Below are 23,284 nucleotides of genomic sequence, written 5' to 3' on the forward strand. Positions count from 1 at the left end.
AATGCGACACAGTCCCAGAGGTGATACGTGGCTACACAGTAGAATCCTGTGTGTATTTTACTCTGAAAGAGGTTCCACACTCTTCTGAGTTTTTACTGTGTATTAAGGCTTTTTTGGTGGATCGATCAACAGTCAATCATTTTTAGATTTTAGCTATTCAAAAATAGCAGATATGCAAGGTCACAACGCAGTGCCACTCTGCAAGCTTGTACATCTGCTCTATTATTTTTTATATTTTAATGTTGAAGCAAACATTGCTGTATTCTGAGCAGATACCCAGCGTAATAACCAATGGAGAGGAGAGTGACTTGAAGTCAGTGATCACATGCTCCTGTGTAAGTGCCTATGGCAGGACCCGCTGCCAGCAGAGCTCAGCCATATGCTGCTGGCCAGTGGTGCAAAGTAACTACAGTAAATACCTTTACCTTTACTAGTACTGTGCCTATGTGCAATTTTGAGGCATATTATACTTTAACTTGAGTATTTCCACTTTTGGAACCACTACATCTCAGAGGCAAATATTGTAATTTTTTTACTCCACTGCAATTATTTGACAGCTTTAGTTAGGCTACTAGTGACTTTGTAGGTTTAGATTATTAATAGACAATTAGACATACATGAACCACGCCAGTCGTATTTTATATACTTTTTGACTATTCCAAAATAGACGATCTACAAGCTCACAATACTATTTGCAAAAGAGTTGGACACTTTTTAAGACTTTTACATTTGTTAAGTAAAAATTTTAATCCAGCAGTTGTATTTGTAACAGAGTATTTTTACATTGTGGTATTGCTATTTTTACTTAAAGAATCTTCTTCCACCACTGGTTATTGGTGGGCCGCCCGCCGGGCACACAGCCTCACCAATAACGTGTCCTCCGCACAGATCCATCTCCACTAGAGATCACTTCTGGGCTAATAGACGAGGGACGGTAAACTCCCAACGCGTAAACACACACACCAACGCCCGCACAGACAAACCTCACGCATTGTCATCAGCACAGCGCGCAATCCGCGCATACACCTAGTGTGTGATTGTGAGTGTGCATGCACACACGCACGCAGTCACAGTCAGGAATAAATCCTGTTGCTTTAAACTGAGAAGCTGCCCTGCTCTCCTACCCACTATATATCAGGGAAGAGCCAAGCAGGTCTGTCTCAATTAAATACTGGCGTTTCCTTTTAGAAAGGAGCCTATGAGAGCAGTTAATTGTTCTTGCAGGTCAATGTCAGACAGCACAGACTGTCCTGGATGTTCTCCAGAGGCACTATGGTGGGGGGTGGAGGGGATTCAGGATGGCTGTGTCACTGTGTCAGGTTGTTTGTCCATCCCCAAACAACACACTGTATCTGGAAAACTACTGCTTGTATTGCCATGCAATAAGCTCTATGCACATTGGATACAACGCTTCCTACTTCCGGGCCTCATCCGACTTCCTTCACAGGTGTTACCGATTATACGGTTCCATTTAGTGTACAGTGGTTCTCAAACTTTTTAATTTCAAGGACCCCCATAACTCTGGATTTGTTTTTACGTCCGGATACCCCGTCCAGGACAGGCTTCAGGCGCGCCTCCTCAGAAAGTGTACAAATGGGTTTTTACTCTCTCAAGAGTTACACACCCCTTATGGGCCGGGGCCATTTGGAACGCACTCGAGGACAATTTGAGACTCACTGGTGTAGCAGAGTGTTTCCAGTGAGCCAACATTCACAATAGCAGCACCCTGCCTCTGTTTGACCAGAACTGAAAAGAGCCTTAATTAGTATCATCGGTAATATAACACTGATTACAGGAAGTCGGAAGAGGCCCAGAAGTAGTTAAAGATATTTCCAAAAGGGCATATGTGCATAGAGCCTATTAGCTGTGCATCTTCATGCTCCACGATGGGATTGAGGCTGGACTCACACTGTAAGCCGACGTGGCCTGACGCGTCTTGCGTGTGGTGGGCAGTGCTGGCAGGAGTGCTGGTTCTCCGGTGTGCAGTTTGTTTGGCTCACTGAAAGGAGCCAAGCGCATGGCGCTTCTGTCCTATTGCTTGCCGTGTGGTCAAGGTGCATTAATGTTGAGCCACCACGCTTTTCACACGCGTCAGACCTCACGCGCTTCGGCTACAGCTACAGTGTGAGGCGGCGGCCCCTTTTCCACCGGGGCTGAACTGGTTCCGTTCTTTTTCCTGCCTAATTTTTACCCAATTAATTTGTTCAGATCCCTAAAAGTTGGTTCGGAACTGGAACCAAAAAAATTTGTTTTCTTGCCCTCAGTTTGGAAGATGCAGATGTGATATAAACCATCATAGAACAGAACCAGTTCTAGAACCAAAGTTATTTTGGTGGAAAAGGGGCCTGAGTCCAGCCTGATTCCTAGGGCTCTTTACGTCACAGGTGGTGGTGAGTGGTGAGCAATCAAACCACGTGAGAGGTTTTCAGGTTCCCGTTGCCGTGGTTGCTGCCGGACCGCGCAGCTGTCCGCGGCTGTCCGCGCGGAGGTGCCAGTGGCACCTCCACTGGCACCTCCACCACGCTGCTGGCGTCATCGTCGTCGTCGTCGCTCGGGTGCAGACGCGCGTCTTTGGCCTTGAGGTAGCGTTCATACAGCACCATGACCACGCCCATCACCCAGGCCGACACGGTGCCAGCGGCGAAGATGACGAAGCCGATTGCGATGAAGAATATATAGTCCCAGGAGCCCAGCGTCTGGTGGCACAGCGAGCGCAGCTGGAGGCCCACCTCGCCCAGACGACGGCCCGACATGTCCAGAGGCGCGCCGCACACCGTCAGGCCCTCATCTGCAACACACACACAAACGCACGTTTGTACTAACTACAGCAATGGTTCTCAAACATTTGAATTTCAAGGTCTCCCCTTAACTCTGGGGGCATGCCTATGTTCCCTCAACCCTTAACTCTGGGGCCATGCCTATGTTCCCTCAACCCTTAACTCTGGGGGCATGCCTATGTTCCCTCAACCCTTAACTCTGGGGGCATGCCTATGTTCCCTCAACCCTTAACTCTGGGGTCATGCCTATGTTCCCTCAACCCTTAACTCTGGGGTCATGCCTATGTTCCCTCAACCCTTAACTCTGGGGGCATGCCTATGTTCCCTCAACCCTTAACTCTGGGGTCATGCCTATGTTCCCTCAACCCTTAACTCTGGGGGCATGCCTATGTTCCCTCAACCCTTAACTCTGGGGTCATGCCTATGTTCCCTCAACCCTTAACTCTGGGGTCATGCCTATGTTCCCTCAACCCTTAACTCTGGGGTCATGCCTATGTTCCCTCAACCCTTAACTCTGGGGGCATGCCTATGTTCCCTCAGCCCTTAACTCTGGGGTCATGCCTATGTAACCTCAACCCTTAACTCTGGGGTCATGCCTATGTTCCCTCAACCCTTAACTCTGGGGGCATGCCTATGTTCCCTCAACCCTTAACTCTGGGGGCATGCCTATGTTCCCTCAACCCTTAACTCTGGGGCCATGCCTATGTTCCCTCAACCCTTAACTCTGGGGTCATGCCTATGTTCCCTCAACCCTTAACTCTGGGGTCATGCCTATGTTCCCTCAACCCTTAACTCTGGGTGCCATGCCTATGTTCCCTCAGCCCGATCCATAACATTTTATTTATCTAAATTAGTCCATATGTTCCCTCAGCCCAAAATAGACCCTATGTTCCCTCAACCCTTAACTCTGACAGTATGTTGGTACACTGTCAGAGTTTAATCGCCTCGCTCTAATCATGCCCAGTGTGCATGTACTAATGACAAACGGCACTTTAAGTTAATGCGAATTAATTTAAATGCTCCTAGTGGGTATTAACTATGAAAATCTTTTTCTCAAATTGTACAATACTTTTCGCAGCATTTGGCCCTCACAAGTACACACATTATCCAGAAAATAATCTGGATAATCTTTCTTTAATTATTCTTATATATCGAAGCGTCAACATGAAATAATTTGAATATTCTTTTCATAATTGACTAAATCGAGTAACTACTTACCATACTTCATAGTACAATGGTAGTGTGTTAAAATTGTCAAAATATTGATCTGTATATGGTAAGGTCACACATTGTGACTGAGCTTGTAGATTTGGTATTTTCACTTTTTTAGGGGGGTAATCGATCATTAATCATAATCTAGGATCTAATTATGATATTGATGTGAAGTCGTATAACCGGAAATGGAAATCAATGACCACTTTCCAACTGCCTCCATTGACCCACTTCCACAGAGCTCAGCGACATGCTTGCAGTGTTATTGGCCATAAGGCAGTACTTTCAAACACTCAACTTTTCTTTTAAATGATCAAAAATAGCAGATGTACTACAAGCTGTCAGCGCAGCACGACGTGACGCACTGTGCGCCTTTATATCTGCTATTTTTAATAGCCTACATAAAATGGATATATATATATATATGGACAAAGGGGTTAGAATGATTATGACGCTGTATCAACACATTTAGCTGGGGACCCCCTGGAACCCCCTCAAGGACCCTTGGGGGTCCCCGGACCCCACTTTGAGAACCACTGCCATAATAAGGGCCTATTTGGGTCAATGTTTACAGTCAGTCAACTGAGTCAAGTGAACACCAAGGAGTTTACTGGGTAGAACATCCTCCGAGTGGTGTTAATTCACACATGCATCTCGTTCTGAAGTGGCAATTCCAGCAGTATTGCAGTGCATTAGTCACGGGATGCTGCTAGACCATGACCCATGTGGCTCGTACACCAGGACAGATGGTGAATTCATGGGGGTTTTGGTCATCAGAAGCCACTGATGAAGTACAGTAGACAGTCCCAGTGAACGATTAGCATGTGAGTGTGAACGATTACTACAACGCAGCCTGTGAACTTCTGACAGCTTCCTCATAATGCGTGTCGTCGCTGTCGGCAGAAACCTTGTTATCGCCACATTTCATCTTTTTGTTTTTCATAAATGAATGCCCTATTTTATTGTATTAATTCTGTTCACTTCAATTGTATGACAAAAGCAGAAAAAATTGCTGTTGTACCAGCTCACAAAGTGTTGCATGACCACGTATTGTGAGATTGTAGATCTGCTACTTAAAAATAATATTAAAAAGAAAAGATATATATATATATATATATATATATATATATATATATATATATATATATATATATATATATGTGTATAGTACTTAAGTATGCCTGTGGGTTTTATAAATACTTAACAAATTAAAATAATTAACAAGAGCTTAAATCTGAATTACACTGGATCCATTAGAACACACTTCCGGACAAGTAATGGTTTTGGACATACAAGGTTTCTGCACCACAGCAATGATCGGTATCACATCGAGGGAAAGGCGATAGCCATATTACGGTATTGAACTGAGGGGGCTGTTAAATAATTCAAGCATATTACCTCGTATCATTTTACATAACATTTGTGAGAGGTAGATAGCAACACTCACAACATGAAGATAATGCACAGCTTGCTTTCTACTGAAGGAGAGGTGACACAGCTGCAGTTTCTGCCTCCGTTATCAAATGCATTTCGTCGAGGAGCTACCGGTACTGTGTCTCAAAGTGATACATTAATACATTCCGACGAATTTGGGGCGCTTGAATTATTCAACAGATTTGAGCATAAAACTGGCCTATTGTTTATCGCCGAGTTGGTGCTTCACGTCAGAGGAGTGGATTTGATTTGGCTTCAAAGGCCTGTCAGTCCAAAAAAAATTATTCCACACATTAGCCGATATGGTAGGGAGATGGAAATCCTCAGCATGATGGGTGCTGAAATGTGCAGAAGAGAAGGCGACAAGAAAATATGCTTTGCAGGAAAAAAAGATAATACATTTCAAAGCCCTAGCAGGAGTGTTTTGTGAGAGTGAGCAGAATAATGGGAGAGATACCCTGAGTGTTGCCATCTCCAAAGGCTTTTGTTGTTTCACAGTATTTCATGGTGGAAGGGGGAGGGATGTGGGTGGAGATCAAAAGGCTTGGAAGTTTATGCATGGGTGACTGTGTTCTGTGCCCTTATTTCTACGCAACCTAACAGCCTTCTCAGCTCATCATACTGTATACTCATTTGTTCTGAAGCATCTGTTTTGTCCATGCATGCAGGATGACTGAATAGGGTGATTGGTCAGAGACAATGACACATCTTGTGCTCGCCTTGACTCACTATACTGTAAGCATACTGTATCCTTCCAAGCGCTGGGCGGAATGGCTCATCATTGTGCCTTCCTAGACTAATTGAATGGGTTTCAGGGCGTTTCAAAAATAGAAAAAATCCCACAGCACATCAGCAATGTTTACAATTACAGTACAGTACAGTACAGTACGTATTAAAATGCAGCAACGCTTTTTGCAATGTCTCCTTTCATTATGATGTTAATTACACAAATTGAAGCGCCACAGACTAGTACACTAGACTAGTGAAGCGCACTTGTTTTGAGTTTATATTATCCAATCTCTTAAATTTGGTGATAGTTAATATGCTAGTATTCATAGGGACAGGATGTTGAAGACTGAAGAGAGTCAGGAGGGAAGAAAGGAACGATGACTTGCATAGTTTTAAATCAGATCTAAGTGCAAGGTGTTGCTTGGATCACCAGGGTGCATCTCAACCCATTCTGACCTGGTGTCACCAGGTGACCACTGTCTTCTCCACTTAAGAGCAGCTATTCAGTGGCTCAGGGAGGAAGGAGCCGAAGCAATGCGAGCACAGTACAGTATGTTTGAAATGAAATATAATGAAAACATGCTCTCATCTCATGACAGACTCCTACTGTGCAGGTTCCTCAACACAACACCATACTGTCATAATAACACACACACGCACACGCACACACACCCCCCCAGACTCTCATTACACACAAATGCGCAATGACACATGAGCACAGTAGCACACCTTCACACACAGTAAGATTATGTTAATTTCCAACACACACACACACACACACACACACACACACACGCAAGCACACACACACACACACACAAACACACACACACACACACACACACACACATACTCTTATATAGGCTACAGTATACACACACGCACACACACCTCCAGACTCATTACACATAAATGCGCAATGACACATGAGCACACCTTCACACAGTAAGATTCTGTTAACTTGCACACACACACACACACACACACACACACACACACACACACACACACACACACACACACACACTATATATCTCTCAACGTGCATATCTTGTGTGCCGTCTGTCCTCTCAGCTCCATACCCCACAGGAAACCCTTCAAGCATCAAAGGAGAGGTTTCCCTCGCCTCGCTCCATCCCCAGCCTGCTCCCTGCTCTATTTCTAGCTCCGTCTTACATAACGCCACAGAGCTACAGCAGCAGCGTGCTCCGCTCATCCAGCCTGGCAAGACAAGCCGTGGAGAGAATGGCTTAGTTACGTCCTGCAGGTCTCTCTGGCCATGTGTGACAAGCAGAGAGCTGTGTGGAAGTGACCCGGGAAGACCCAGATATGGACACCTGGATGACACCGATCACCCAAAACAATGTGGCGATGTGTGTGTGTGTGTGTGTGTGAGCTGGTCTTTACTCATGGCAATTTGTAAGTTTATGTTTGTGTGAGAGCTAGTGTGTACAGATGTGTGTGGGTGTGTGTGTGTGAGCTGGTCTTTACTCATGGCAATTTGTAAGTTTATGTTTGTGTGAGAGCTAGTGTGTACAGATGGGTGGTTGTGTGTGTGTGTGTGTGTGTGTGTGTGTGTGTGTGTGTGTGTGTGTGTGTGTGTGTGTGTGTGTGTGTGTGTGCGTGTGCGTGCGTGTGTGTGTGTGTGTGTGCATGCGTGTGCGTGCGGACATATATGCATGTGCCTGCCTTTTCCCTTGTTGGCAGCTGTCGCTGGAAGAGACTCCACTCTGAATTAAAGTAGACAATAGGCACTGAGCAGCAGGAAAATAGGACAGCTCTTCCAGGACACGCTTTGGATTCAGCCTGAGCTGTGGGGAGACCATGATGAAATGCTGTGTGTGTGTGTGTGTGTGTGTGTGTGTGAGACTCTGTGTGACTGTGTGTGTGTGCCCGTGTGCGCGTGCGTGTGAGACAAAGCTGGGGATGCCGGCTTTTTTTAGCAAGTATGCGGTGGATGAATCAGTAATAAAACTGGCTCCTTGCTACATGAGGTGAACTATTTATAGCCTCTGTCCTTTTGTGTATTGAGACACAGATTACAAGTGGAAGTCACTTGAACTGCACGGCAAAATCGTCTGTGATAAATTAGCCACTTTTAACCGATTAAGACCTGAGGCTGATTAAATTCCACAAATGCAAAAATAGCAGATGTACAAGCTCACAGTGCAGCACAAAGTGACGGGCTGAGAGCTTGTATATCTGCTATTTTTGAATAGCCAACGCAAAAATCTGAAATTGACACAGATGCTTTTTTATTTGGTTAACCCTTCTTCCCTATGCTGGGCATGTCACTCATTATAGCCAAAATGTTCCCCTTTTTGTTTCGCTCCAACAAAAACAAAAAGGTATAGTAGTGTGTATATATAGGGTTTACACAAAATATTGTGTGGGAATCGGACACATATACTGGCCTTTCTTCGCCATTATAACAATAGTAACAACAAAATAACAATAGGGTAAATTGATCTTGAAAATAGACACCTCTATGCTCCATTAAGCACACTCTCAGCAGTTGTACCTGACTAAAATTGAGATTGATTATTGAAAGTTGTGAGAGGCGGTCCACACATTTATTCGTCTCCCAAACTGCAAATTGAATGAGGACATTTGAATGAATACTGTAGCCAGTTCGAGGAGAAACCAATTGGTGCTCTGACCATTAGTGGGCCTTATCTCATTTCACCGTTAATGTTATTTGAAATATGTAGACTCCTCTCTGCAGTCACTTTGGCATGTCTCGACTCAAAGTTAACAAAGGGAAAAGTTTGAATACTTTTAATGAACTAGAAAGAAAGAGCAGAGGAAGTTGAATGTCTCAAAATATATGCAGCATAAATAAATGTTAGAGCAGTGGTTTTCAGCCCTTTTCATGTCAAGGTCCATTATTTATTCTGCATTTAAACCACGGGACCATTGGTTGACATTTTGCCTGTCAGACACAAAACTTGTCTTAGAATATTTTGTTGTCATTGAATAAGATGTTGTCCACAATTCCATGCTGTATTGATGTGGTACCATCCTTTGGAGAAACTAGACCTGTACGTGCCCGTCGACCACCGGCCTATTTGGGAACGATGCAACTTGGGAAACTAATAATACCTGTTGTCATAGCACCCGTTTTATCTGTCTGTGTCCCACATTAGTCAGGGAATATTATCAGAATAATGTCAAATCTTGGTCTGGGAATACATTTCTTACCAAGAATTTTCTTCACCAATGTGTTTGTAAAGGTGTCTATTAACATATCCCACATTGGTTTCTATTCAACCACCCTAGGGGAAGACAGCTGCTGAAAGTTCAACAACCAATATAAGGCAAAACGTTCTAAATTTCATTATGCTTTAAGTAGCATGTGACATGTTAAACTAGGGGGTCTTCATGATTATGAATCCTTTCCAAGCATTAGTTTTGCACGGAAAACACTCCTTGGGCTAAAAACAGCCATAGCCGTCATCACAAATGTCACGTGATGAGGTCAGCACAAATGTGATGAGGTCTGCACATTTGGGTGGCTATGGCCAAACTAGGGGTCAAACTAGTTTTTTCATGATTCTGAATCTGAACCCATTCCAAGTATTAGTTTTGCACGAAAAACACTCCTTGGGCTAACTTCTGCCATAGCCACTTCCCAGATTTTATTAATATCCCCTGACTACATGGAGATCTCTCCATCTGTCTGTCTGTCTGTGTCTGAAGAGTGCAAACTGACAAGTAGTCAGTCAAAAGGCAGGTGTGGGGTTGAAATGGCAATCAATTGGCTGAGGCAGAGGCTGGAAATTGCACAGGTGAGGGGACTTAGGCTCATTATACTGTAGGTCCACTGGCAGAGCCTGACCAGAGTCTTTTGTGGCGGTTCTGGACAACCGTGGGTCCGACCGGCTTGACACCGGGCACTGCACTCCCTGTGGGGGTGTGGAACGTGTGTGTCGAATTTGTATCGAACGGTTCTTGAGTTACGTGCAATACAACCGTACACACACACACACACACACACACACACACACGCGCACACAGACATGGTGAATTTATAGTTAGATAACAATTCTTCTACATTCTCTAATTGTGTAGACTTCTTGTAAATTTAGTAATGCAGATGTTTAGTAACAACAATTTAACTCTTGAGAGCGTTACCCTTACGGGTCCATTTGGTTTAAATTTACGCTATCAGAGTTAAAGATCTAGCCTATTAGTATTAGGGTCAATTTTGTTACCAACTCTCCATTATCTGCAGATCGACCACCCAGTGGAAACCCCTCAAAACCACTGGTGGTCCCTGGACCACTAGTTGAAAACCACTGTGTTAGAGAGACAGTGGCAACTTATTAGCTTGAAAATTAGTCCTAGACACTAGTAGGTATACATTTGGCCTAAGTGAAAGCATGATGCGAGGTGCTAAGTCGAACTGTTCCACAGTCGGGGACTGTGCTTTAAAAAGAGTGTGAATGTGGAAACATTTCTAGAGGGGTTAGAGCTATGGAGAGCTTAACTGTGGAATGAATGGATGGTCATTCACTCGTTTTAACACCAATAACACATTATCAACACACTCACGTCTTTATCAAGACTAGAATGCAACTGTGACATGATGGACCTGGCATGATTTATAGAAAATTATTATTAGTCAGCTGACTGATAATTATTTTGAGGAGGACCCCACACCCGAAAATGAGTCCATCTCAGAAATACATTAAGAAACCTTTTGTTTAAAGAACATTATAGATCTATAATAACTATAATAATATAACTATAATATAGGTCACATAAGCCTAAATGTGACTTTTCACAAGGGTAAAATACCAATATGTGATTTTTTTATCATGTTAATAGAACGCATGAGTTTCAAATACGCGGTTGTTGGGGACTAACACAGGTGTTTCAATTTATCTGATTGGCATAGTAAGTATGTTCTATGCCAATCAGACAAATTGAAACACAAACACCTGGTGTAGCCAGGACTACCTTTGAAACTCATGATAGATAGGCCTAGTATAGGCCTATGAGTAGAATAGAATGTAGAATAAAATAATTTAGAAATATTGTTAGAATATTGGCACAAGAACAGAATTAGATGATCAAATTGACCTTGGAACTTGAAGCCCTCCACATGGATCCAGAGGCAGAGGTCCTCGTTGTCGCACTCGCAGCTCCAGGGGTTTCCGCTGAGGCCCAGGGAGCGCAGGATGGGCAGCGCGATCAGCGACGTGATGTTGAGCACCGTCAGGTTGTTCCGGCTCACGTCCAGCACCTGCAGCGCCGCGTTCTCCACGAACGCGTCCGGGTGGATCTCGGAGAGACCCTCGTTGTCCGTCATGCGCAGCATCACCATGCTCGCCAGCGGGCCGAACGTCCTGTCCTCAATCCGCGTCAGCGTGTTGAACGACAGGTCCAGGTAGGCCAGCTTCCGCAGGTTACCGAACGTGGACTCGGAGATCTCCGTCAGGGAGTTGTTGCTGCAGTCCAGGTACACCAGGTCGGACAGATAGTTGAGCGCCAGCGGCGGCAGCTCCGCGATGCGGTTGTTCGAGATGATGAGCTGCCGCGTGGCCAGCGGCAGGTTGACGGGGAAGCTGGTGAGGTGCTGCCCGGCGCACTGGACCACCAGCTGGTCGTCGCACACGCAGCGGTCCGGGCAGCCCGACGACAGAACCGGCAACGGGGTCACCCTCACCCCCATGACGAGGAGCAGGACGGTTACGAGCCGCAAGGAGTGCGCGCTTGGCTGCCGGGCAAGACGCATGACACCGCCGAGGGCTTCATCAACCCAGTTTGGAGAGAGTCGAACGCAGTCACATTCTTCATTGATTGAATCCGCATCAAAGTATCAGATAAAAAAGAAAAGGAAAAAAAAGTGTTGTTCACACACAGAGGTCAAGACTTACGTCTGTGTCTGTGCCCTGTGGCCACTTCACTTCCGCGCGTAATGTCTCCGCTCCGCAGTGCGTGTTGTAGGTTCCGTGCGTATCAGTAGATTGAACTTAAGGGCCACATGGGGCCAAGGGTCATTTTCGTTTATTTTTTTTTATTTTTTCCTAACAATGTATCACTTTAGTTTCCGTTTCGTCTTCTTAACATATTACATACTTGACCGAGCCGTTGCTTTGCCTCTCTGGCTGTGCTGCCGCGTGTGCGCCGGACGGTGTGGTAATCACGGTGGGTCGGTCGGTGCCGTGGTTGCAGTGTGTTGTCTGCTCTCCTCTCCTCTCTCTTTCAGAAACTAGATCCAAGTGGAAGGGGAGGGAGGGGGCGCGCTCAGCTGTGCGGTGCGCGCTGTGACGTGAGCCCAACGCTTATAAGAGATCCACTGATGATATGACAGGCCTGCTATATGCCATATTGCCATTGCCATACATACAATGACAAATGAGTTATACATGTAGGTTGAAGCTTCGCGAGAAGGAATTTGAATCCAGCAAAGCCACCCATATGCCTGCACTGTAGTAGGTCACCACTGTGTGAAGGCAGTTGTTATATGATCTGCTTTGGATTGACACATGGGTAATATGGTGGTAACTATAAACGTACAGTAGCCTATATAACCTGTGTGTGTGTGTGCGTGTGTGTGTGTGTGTGTGTGTGTGTGTGTGTGTGTGTGTGTGTGTGTGTGTGTGTGTGTGTGTGTGTCAGTGTGTGTGTGTGTGTGTGTGTGTGTGTGTGATATAGGATAGCGCACTACAAGGATTGGTCTCTCTTCAGCCCAGGGGTGAGTGTTAATTTAACTCTAAAAGTTAAAACTGTAAAGATCAATCAATGTAACATTTAGTGTAGAATTTGTACACTCAGAGTTAACTTAAAGGTAGGTGTTAGCTCTCTATAGTCTCTATGTTACATTTCTGATAGTAAGCCTATGTGTTTGTTCAGTAACGGGAGTCTATCTCTGACTCTGTAGCTCTTTATTAAACAGTTGTTTATTTTATCCAATCAGGATAGATACGGGATACAGTTTACACAAGGGAAATTGGAAGTGATGACACAAAGAAACGAGCAGAGAACTGGAAATCTATCAAAATTAAGCTGATAAATGACTGGGTATACTCTCTCCTGATTGGCTGACATTTTATCACCTACCCAAAAATGTATTTGTATGTATCTTTATTACAGAGCTGGAGACAGGGAGACCCCTGGCTGTGACTGAACAAACACTAGTCTATAGCAACAGAGCTGGAGACAGGGAGACTCCTAGCTGTGACTGAACAAACACTTTATTACAGAGCTGGAGACAGGGAGACCCCTAGCTGTGACTGAACAAACACTAGTCTATAGCAACGATTACTATCAGAATATAGTGCTTTAACCTTTTAACCTAACCAAAGATCTCACCAACCCTACCTTTTCATAGTCTATAGGCCTACTCAGGATTTTGCAGTGTCTTCTTGGTCCATAAACTATATAGTCTTGTGAATGATAACCTAAGAAATAGAACACCCGAAAGGGTTCAATGAACAGTTATTACTTTGATGTTTGTTTTATTAACTTTTTCTATTATCTTTCCTAGAATGTTAAAACAAATCTGAGTCTGTCTTTATAGAGGGGTCCTAGAGAACTGCACAGGTCAAGTTTTGTCTATAGTGCTTAGATCCAAGATGGAGCTTATATACTTAATATACACCATATATTGATACTTTTATATTATATATTCTTTTGTGTACTGTTTCTTGTCTTACATAATACCAAGCTTCCTGTTGAAAAAAACTATGTAACAGAAAATAATGATGCAACAGTATTGTATGAGGTAAACAGATATAACATTTGGTGCACCCGGGCCGCTTTGTGCGTGGCACCCAGGTCCTCTTTATAAGTGACACCTACGCAGCTATTATCTAGATTTAGGCTGAGGAAGGCCCTCGGGCCGAAACGTCCACACTGTTGTTGTTTGCTGCTGGGGGGAACAAAAAAATCCTTCCAGGATACAACGTGAGTGCTGGTATTCTTTTCAACAACCTAAGAAATAGGCCAGCTCTGATAAGCTGTAACTGTCCCACTGCAACCAGCGTAGGATTCTGTTATGGGATGGGACGTGTTCAGTCAGTGTAACGTTGTTTTTCATTCCACTACTCGCTGTATGAGTGGGGAATCTATTCCTGGTTCTCTGTGTAGGTGTTGAAGTGCTGATTCAGACACAGTGAGATGGAGGAGGTGGACAGATGTGCCACTGGCAATCCACAAGAGAGAGAGACATTATTGAGATATTATTGGATGGATGCTCATTCACATGAAACGCAGTGAAATGAAGTAATGCTGTAGTACTCCTTGTGTAACAAAAGGTACGGAGGCATTACTAAACCCAATACATTTATTCACATTACATTCAGCATCCCTGCCAGGGGATGGTCTCAAATTCAATCCTCACATCTGCCCAACATCTTTCAGGTTGGGCATTCAGATATTTTGCAAGTCCATTCTGACATCTAGTGGTGAAAAGTTGTAACAATGCCCCTGCACCTCAGTAGCAAATTTGACACGAACGTATGCAACAGTCTTTAGTCTGGGTTAAATGTGTTGTAACTTATAACCAAGTTAAAATAGCGAAAAAGTCCACAGTAACATTTTGAGGAAATACATAAAAAAGAAAAGAACAATAAAAAATTGCTCCTCTACACTACAGATGCAAATAATAATTGGAATCCATTTTCATCCAACTTTCATTATATTACAATATTATAATATATTATATTACCTTGTCCCTATTGCTCAACTCCTCTCTATTGCAACACTGCACACACTACAAATTGCAATAGAATGCATTTAGCCCTGATGAAGATGAAGGTCAAAACATGTTGGCGTTGTTCCCTCTTTTAACTTTGAGTGCCTGGATCGCCCATTTTTTATCTGATGTTTTGTCCCATCTGATCCAGGAGCAGGAGCACGTTTTACTAGCAGTATTTTAACTTTTTTTCTTATTGCATCTCCGGTCAGGTGAGCACCTGGTTGGCTCATTCTCTCGCAAAAGAATGATAATTCCCAGTGAAGTTAAACGCTGTGATAACAACTGTCAGTAACTATTATCGACTTCCAGAGGGCAGTAGGCAGATCATGGGGCATGTCAAGTTCAAGAAGCCCTTGTCCATGCTGGACGTTGGCAGTAACATTTGGAGGCACTGACCCCAGTGACATATGAGGGTTGAGGGAATGAGGGTCACCGTGGGATGCCTTTGAAACTCTGTCCAAAAGGTCACCGGGGTCAGCAGCACTACTCCGTCCTCCAAACAACATATCGGGTTGTGTCACAGGATTTGGACAGGCTTGATAGTCCATGTCAACTGGTGGAAAGCTCAGGAGACGGCCACCACACCTCTGAGTCTCTTCACCGTTCATGCCTGTTGTTTTCCCCGGCGGTGTGTGACTTCCACCTCTGACTGCCTCACTGAAGCTCTCGTAGCAAGACTCTGCACTTGGAGAGACATTGGAAGACACAGACGCATCGCTGTCACTTAAGCTCGAGGTCAAACTGCCATTTTCTGGTTGTGAAATACTCAGAGAATATACATTGCACGGCTGATATGAAAGGTCTGTTTGCATGGGAGACGGTAGACCCAGCTCTAAATTGAGGCCCTGTTGCCTGTAAATCTGACCAACTAGTGTCTTTGGATCAGGACAGGTGTTGACTGAAATGTCCCCTTCTCTAAGCTGGCAGACGGGACCACAAGATATTTCTGGTTGCATCTGCACCTCATCGCTGCCACAGATCACCTCATCTGGACAGCCGGGAAGGAGAACGGCGTAGGTCTGGTTGTTGTAACTCAATGAGCCAGGCGTCGGGCTCAAGTCGTCGAGCGCGTTGTCGGCGGAGAGCAAACCGCTGTCATTGTTTGGTGACGTCATAGGCAGGGTGAGGTTGGGGAGGGCTTGGCGCAGGGCTGCCTGAACATCGGCAATGATGTTGTCATTGTCAGAAAACGTTTTGGCATAACTCAAGGACGAATCTGTGAGGGTTCCACAGCTCTCCCGGTTGTTCCCATCACTGGTGTCACTTCCAGACCTGAATGTAATGAAATGAAACATTAGCCTCATAAACCCTAGCATCCCTGTTCTGGGCATGTCATAATACTGTAGGTGAACATTCGCTGATAATAGCCAATCTTTAAGCCCACAACAAGCGAAATTAGCCGGTTTACAAGCTTGTATAGATCGGCTATTTTTGCTATTTGACATATAATGAGGTATTGTATACAGTAATCTGTTAAGCACATGTCATACATTAGTAGTCACACTTGTACAATTAATACTTAACCTCAGCATCCCTATTCTGTGGGGAACATTAGCCAAAAATAGCTGAACTACAAGCTCACTTGGTGAAGAGGGAAAAAAGTGGTCCAAGTACAGAGCCAACTCAGGTCCAGTTTAAAGTTTAGAGCATCCGTGCCATTTAAAAAGTTAAAGTTCTTGAAAATATTTTGAATAATTTAGAATTACGAAAAAGTTTAAGAACTACTGATTTAGAAGCATTTGTAGAACCTGCCTCAAATCTTAATTAATGGGTTAAGTGGTTACCTTAAAGTACTAACTGGCGGTCTTTTTGATACACCTGTTAAACAGTACTAACCATTCATCTGGATCCTTTACCGGGAAGTCAAGATAGACAGAGGACAAGATGGCTTGCGGAGGCTTTAGTAACTGTAATAGGGTGGAGCATAAAAATAACAATAATTATTATTATTATCATTCACATTTTTATACAATTCATTTCAAAGTACTTCACATCATACAATCATATCATGGGTTTTGGTTTTAAAATTAACTCTAATCTAGATTGCAAGCATAAAGACTCACCTTGTGCTCTGCTGGAGCCATGGTCAATAATTTGGACTGACATTTGGGAATGTTGTCCCAATACTTTCCTTTGAGCCTACAATCAGTAGAGCAATACATCCATCACAGAATAAAATTAATAATCACAATTAATCATCAAACAACAATTAATCGTCAAGTAAAATGTCATATGATCGTGACAGCCCTAGCGCAGGTGGTTAGCAGCACGAAAACATGCAAAACACACACACACACACACACACACACACACACACACACACACACACACACACACACACACACACACACATTAGGGTAATACTCCTATAAATGCTAACAGTGTTGAAGTGACAGTGTGTGGATTATGTCTGTCTACCCACTGTAAAACATTCACTATTGACAGAATGACTTACCTAGCATAACAGAGAAAAACCAGGCCGATCACAAAAACCACAGCAATGCAAAGGCTGACAACGAGAACCACCAGGTGGTTGTGATATGAAGGAGCTGTGAAATACAGAAGAACACAATGTCAAATCAGGACCGACACACAAAAAACAGAGACCCATTTATGGCTCCTCTGAGTTTTTGTTTTTTATGACCCGTCTGCTATTTCAAAACAGACTACACCTGAGTCAGCTCATTGTACGTACGGTATGTTCTCACTTACTGTTGATGATGGGTAAAAATGCTATATTCTTCATAATATAAAGTCTGTACCCTGTTGGTGTACAAAATGATTTCCTGGGTTGTCTAAAACTTGAATAATGGATGGCCGGAGAATAGTTCAAGTCAATATATTGAAGTGAAGTGTGCAGTTCAGTATTAAAGAAGTGTCACAGTAGACCAATTAGAAATTAAATTAATATAAATGTACTAATACATTTTTGGAGCAACAGTGTTTTTAGAGTGGCATCCTCCAGGCCAGGGGTGCCCACAGTTTTATTTTTTACTTTAGAGCTACTTTCAAAATGACCAGCTCAACAATATCTACCCGTTGAAACAATTATTATCCCATTGCTGAAAATTGTTTAAAAATGTATCTGAGGTGGCTTTGGAATAGCAGCGATGGCATTACATACAGTTCAATGCAAGGAGAGATCAAGTTGTTGCAAATGAATAGTTTTATTCATTGCCAATTATGCATTTGCATTATTGCATTATTGGCATTGCAAAAACTCCTTATTGGCTATTTCCCCTACCATAAGCCCTAAATGAATGAATAATTGCATTGAATTGAATCGGAATTGAATGGGGCTATGGGGTGTTGTGCTAATTCGCTTATTTCCATCGAAATAAGTAGTAAACTGTGCTGCTTGGGTTATTATTTACATTATGAAGAGAGGATATACAAAAAAATTATAATTTTGAGCGATGGAAATAAGCGAATTAGCACAACACCCCATAGCCCCATTCAATTCAATGCAATTCATTTAGGGCTTATGGTAGGGGAAATAGCCAATAAGGAGCTTTTGCAGAAAGGTAAGAAAGCCTTTTAGTATGGAATTCTCCTTTAAGTGCGTTTGTGTCTGACTGCTGTTGCTGCTGCATGTCAGCAAATTAACCATTTTGTAGTCAATTATAAAATTTCAATTGGATTATTTTTACTGCAATTCGTTGATAAATAAATAAAAAGCAATAGATGCTTCTCATTCTCAATTAGATAGATAGATAGATAGATTTTATTTCGGTCCATAAAGGGAAAAAAGGAGTACATACAGACGTACATTCATTAATATCCACTAGTAACTATTATAATGCGATTATGCTATTATTATGCGATCAATGGAAAAGTAATCGACTAATCACTACATAAATAACAAATAGTTGCAGGCCTTCAGACTGCAGTGACAGGTGGTAGGTACTTACCAGTTGTGAAGCTCCACTCATGGCTGCTGTCACTGTACCGTCTACTCCACCACAGGTAGCTCTGGACTCTGACCACATAGTCTGTGTTTGGCTCCAGGGTTTTCCCAAGAATTTCCAAAGATGATGTTGAAGACGAGACATTTACACGTGTAGATATCTAATACAAACAAAAGGTAGTATTGTAAGGTTGTTTTTTTTCTCTGTATCTAAAACCAAGAAAGCAGGTCTCTTTGTGATCACTAAGACTATTACAAATACATGTATCACAAATTAATATTATATTAAGCAATCGGTAAGAAAGCTATGAGTTAATGCAGTGGTTCCCAACCCTTTCTGGATCAGGGCCCTCTAGAAAATCTTGAAAGTGTTCGCATGCATGCATTTTCAGAGCACATTTATTTTAATGATCAAACGATGGAACTAACATAGTAAGTCCATGGCTCAATGGAACTGACAAAGTATTAAAGTATACTTTAAGTTGCTACTCACCTTTATCACAATTAAATCCATATCATCTTAGTGTTTTACCAATTATTTGCAATATGCACCAATGGTCCCTAGCAGGCCCACAGGTTGGGAATCTGTGTTAGTGGAAGTCTGTAAGGTTTGTGTGATGTTGACTATACCTTGTCTCCTTTCTTGCGATAGATCACCAGAGTAGTTAAATCATCTTGGACGACGGAGGAATATTCGTAATTTTTATTCCATGTGACCTCAATATTCCCATTCTCTGTTTTGCTCACTGAGGTGATAGTTGGGGGTTTGGGCTTTACTGTGGAGAATGGAAACAAGTACAAGATGCAAGTAAGCTGAAATAAAGCTTCAACCATGTGTCGTGATATGTATCCTATTGCTGTTAAAATGTATCTTTACACCCCTAATTTGTAGAATTGGCCTCAGGTCTTGGTTGGGTTAAGCAGGCTTATAACTTAAAAGGGATGTGTAAGTGATAGCATACAAATAGCTCTATATTCCCCAGTGTTTGTTGAGTAATAACAGGGGGTCTCCCCATATCTCCAATTCTTTAAACTGGAGATACTGGAGAAAAATACATTATGCCTCCTTCTGACAATGTGACTACTAGACTACAGTTATGCAGAGCCTATTATGCAATTAGTATAGATTAGTATTTTCAGTTCACTACATGAAATGGGAAGTTGTGAAATATTCACGAGTTCGCATGAAATGGGAAGTGATGAAACAAAAAATAAAACGGCAGACAAAATAGGAACTTGAACACTATAGAATACTATAGGACATTATAGGGCCCTGCTATCTTATCCCTAAACGTTTTTTTTTTACTATTTTGAAAAACATTTTAATAGTTCAACTAGCCGATCTACATTGACACGTTGTGAGCTTGAAGATTGGCTATTTGAACGGTTAAAAGGTTTTTCAAAATAGTAAAAAATGGCAAATTAGTTTTCCAGTTTTTATGAGGTGACAGTACTTCATTAGACCCCTTGGTGTGGTTTTTATGTGCAATGATGTCTTCCCTTTGTATTTAGCATTTCTTCTTTTTTTAGATTTGTTTTTGCCTTTTTGCCTTTATTGATAGTTTTTAGTGAAGACAAACAGTGGGAGGGAGAGAAGGGGAGAGACATGCAGCAAAGGTCGTCATGAACGGGACTCGAACATGCAACTTGCTGTCAGGCCAGAGCCTATATGTGGCATGCGCCTGGACCACTTGGCCAGCGGGCGCCCGTATTTAGGGTTTCTTCCTGGAGGCTGAAACCTTGACAGTCAAACGTGCCAATGAAGAAAACAGTGATATAGTGACATCACAATATCATGCCCTCCCTTAACCCCTCCCCGTTTATCATACATACAACTGAGCTGATTTCAGTTAAGCTGGATCACCACCCATCACCTAGCCTGGTAGAACCACTCCCCCTGCTGGACAACATTTGCATTCTGCCAGAGGGTGAGTCTGGGATCTCTCAGGCAGAGACGATGTACTCCGGACCAATTCTGGAGGGAGCAATATGCGGCTGTCTGACATATTGAAGCTGTGCCACAGCGCAAATGTAAACACAACCCAACAAGACTACAACTCGAAATTATTATGGAGATATCAGATTTTTGTCCCGCTGCTTCCGGGTTCATCGGTTCTCATGAGAGATCCCAGATGCAGGCAGGAAGAGGGAACTTGTGAACTCAATACTGCCGCAATCTGGCGGAGTCAGGTTACCCATCACCACCCACCAGGCAAACTATACACATACTTAAAGGGACACTTCACCCTTTTTGCAAAAAAATATATGTTAATGACGTTTAGAAGCTTTAGAACACACTCCTGGGGGTCTTTATGTGTGTAATATGTGGTTTTAGATATTTTAGATTGTAGCAGTGAGCCTGTTGTCTCTGATGTCATGGACACTGGGCTCACTTCCTTCCTGGACTACATGTTGTCTCAGTAAGACAGCTCTCCCCCCTATCCACAAGGAGGAGCAGTGCACCAAAGAATTATGGGAATTGTAGTCCAGGAAGTTAGTGAGACCAGTGTCCATGACATCAGAGACAACAGGCTCACTGCTACAATCTAAAATATCTAAAACCACATATTACACACATAAATACCCCCAGAAAAGTGATCTAAAGCTTCTAAACGTCATTAACATATATTTTTTTGCAAAAAGGGTGAAGTGTCCCTTTAATGAACTGGTAACAAAGCCACATATAAACGTCATTTTAACAAATACTGTACACTTAAAAAAAAAAAAAATCTTCCTCCGTATTTAATAATAATACCTAATGATCATGTTTTAGGGTGGAAAAAATCAGGGCACTCCATCTTTAAAGCTCAAGGCTTAGCTTAAAGGCTTACAAATGTACTGCATCCCCAACTTGCATTGTTCTTTGTCAGTCATGCCCAAATATGGAGTCTATGTCCCACACCACCACAGAGGGTGCAGTGGCCGGTGTCGAGTCGGTCGGACCCACGGTTGTCCAGAACCTCCCCAAAAAGACCTCTGCCCGGGCTCTGGACAGGGCCCCTGCCCAGGGTCCATATATGGAGCTGGCCTGCTCTGACATCATTCTGAAGTCTCCATATACTCCATATTTTGGCATATTTTGGGGTGATGAGGGGGGGTGGGAGTAAATAGTCCTCCTGAGAGCTTTTGTCTGCGTATGGATGTATTTGTGTTACTGTATTTGTGTATTGTAAATTGTATGTTCAGGACCCCCTCGAAAAAGACATGGTCGTGGAAGGTTTATCCTTCCAATTAAAGGTATTTTAAATCTGAAGTTGATAAATGACCATTGAGGAGTTCTCTCTCCTGATTGGATGAAATTGTAAATATAAGGCTAATAAGTCTATTAGTGTGACTGTTATCAAGGATGCCTCCCACCCTACCCCTAACAAACTGTTCCACCCCTCCCATTCCAGGAACAGCTTCTTTCCAGTCATTATTCTGTTGAACTCTTTAACCAAGTGAAGTAACACCACATTGAATTATGCAAACTATATGAACAAGAATATGTCTATGTGTCCTGTCAGTTGGGACTGTGCATGTAAGTAGCCTACTTGACCACACTGCTTCCACAATCTACATTCCACAGTGACAGTTCTCTTATCATTGTGACTTTAATATCTTCATCATCTTCATGTAAAGGATTTTTGCATAGACTGCAGTCAGTGTGAAGTTCAACTCACAGGTCTGGTTGACGTCCATGACCATAGATGCCAGCTGTTGGTCACCTCTCATGAGAGTTGCATTGTGCGTGCTATAGATGACGAGGATCGTTTTGAAAGAGCATTTGCACTCAGAAACGGAACCCTCTTCAGACTGAAAATTGCAATCCGATTTTGAGCTGTGAATGACACAAGCAGATTAGAAGCATGATTCATTAACATGATTTGTAAATAAATAATGTCAAATGTATCCTTGAAATAGTCTGTCTCTTTCTGTTCGTATAGTATCGATACTCACTCTGTGTCGTACATGTCCAGAATGTATTCTGAACAGTTTGGGTGGTCACTTGAAGGTGTAAACTGACAAAACGTCTTGTAATAGTCGTTGTGACAGTCGAAATGTCGGACTGTTTCACTTTCCGCTCCTAAATGAAACGAACGTCAATAAGAAAGGATAAACTGATATAGATTATTCATTAACATGCATCTCATCTCAGTGTCTAGGCTACTGACCACCACACCACCACCAGTGCTTACCAGAAATAGACGTCATGATCCCAAGTTGAATGAACATATAAATATGAAAGATAAATGGTATCCCTCCACGAAGACACCACCTGAGGAACATGTCTGAAACTTTATGGATTCGTCGACGCGAGAGAGTTTAAAACGAATATGCTATGTTATTTACAGCGCCAATAGACCGGCACGGCGGCACCGGGGGTTGTTGTTCCTGAAAGAGTCAAAGTCCATGAAAGTTTACGGGAAATTAAGCCTACGTGTGTGTATTGTGCGTGCGTGTGCGTGTGCGTGTGTGTGTGTGCGTGTCAGACACAGAGAGAGAGAGAGAGAGAGAGAGAGAGAGAGACACACACAC

The 23,284-nt window shown here is 43.0% G+C and overlaps 2 protein-coding genes across 2 annotated transcripts; both read right to left on the reverse strand.

The window, feature by feature from the left end:
* Positions 1–725: 725 nt before the first annotated feature.
* On the reverse strand, positions 726–12,343 carry LOC308325761 (leucine-rich repeat-containing protein 52-like). Its single transcript, XM_080778440.1, has 2 exons — positions 11,238–12,343; positions 726–2,788 (listed from the first exon to the last, which is right to left on the reverse strand). The coding sequence occupies exons 1-2, from the start codon at positions 11,890–11,892 to the stop codon at positions 2,406–2,408; spliced, it is 1,038 nt and encodes a 345-aa protein (XP_080634566.1). The 5' UTR covers positions 11,893–12,343; the 3' UTR covers positions 726–2,405.
* A 2,088-nt stretch (positions 12,344–14,431) lies between these two features.
* Positions 14,432–23,186, reverse strand: LOC308325754 (uncharacterized protein). The gene is made up of 9 exons (XM_080778429.1): positions 22,945–23,186; positions 22,706–22,832; positions 22,429–22,586; positions 19,397–19,542; positions 18,771–18,927; positions 17,315–17,408; positions 16,923–16,998; positions 16,696–16,766; positions 14,432–16,131 (listed from the first exon to the last, which is right to left on the reverse strand). Exons 1-9 carry the CDS (start codon positions 23,033–23,035, stop codon positions 15,123–15,125), a joined length of 1,929 nt encoding a protein of 642 aa, XP_080634555.1. The 5' UTR covers positions 23,036–23,186; the 3' UTR covers positions 14,432–15,122.
* Positions 23,187–23,284: the final 98 nt, after the last annotated feature.

This window comes from Protomyctophum bolini, assembly GCF_963924005.1.
Source record: "Protomyctophum bolini genome assembly, chromosome: 12".
Classification (NCBI taxonomy): Eukaryota; Metazoa; Chordata; class Actinopteri; order Myctophiformes; family Myctophidae; genus Protomyctophum; species Protomyctophum bolini.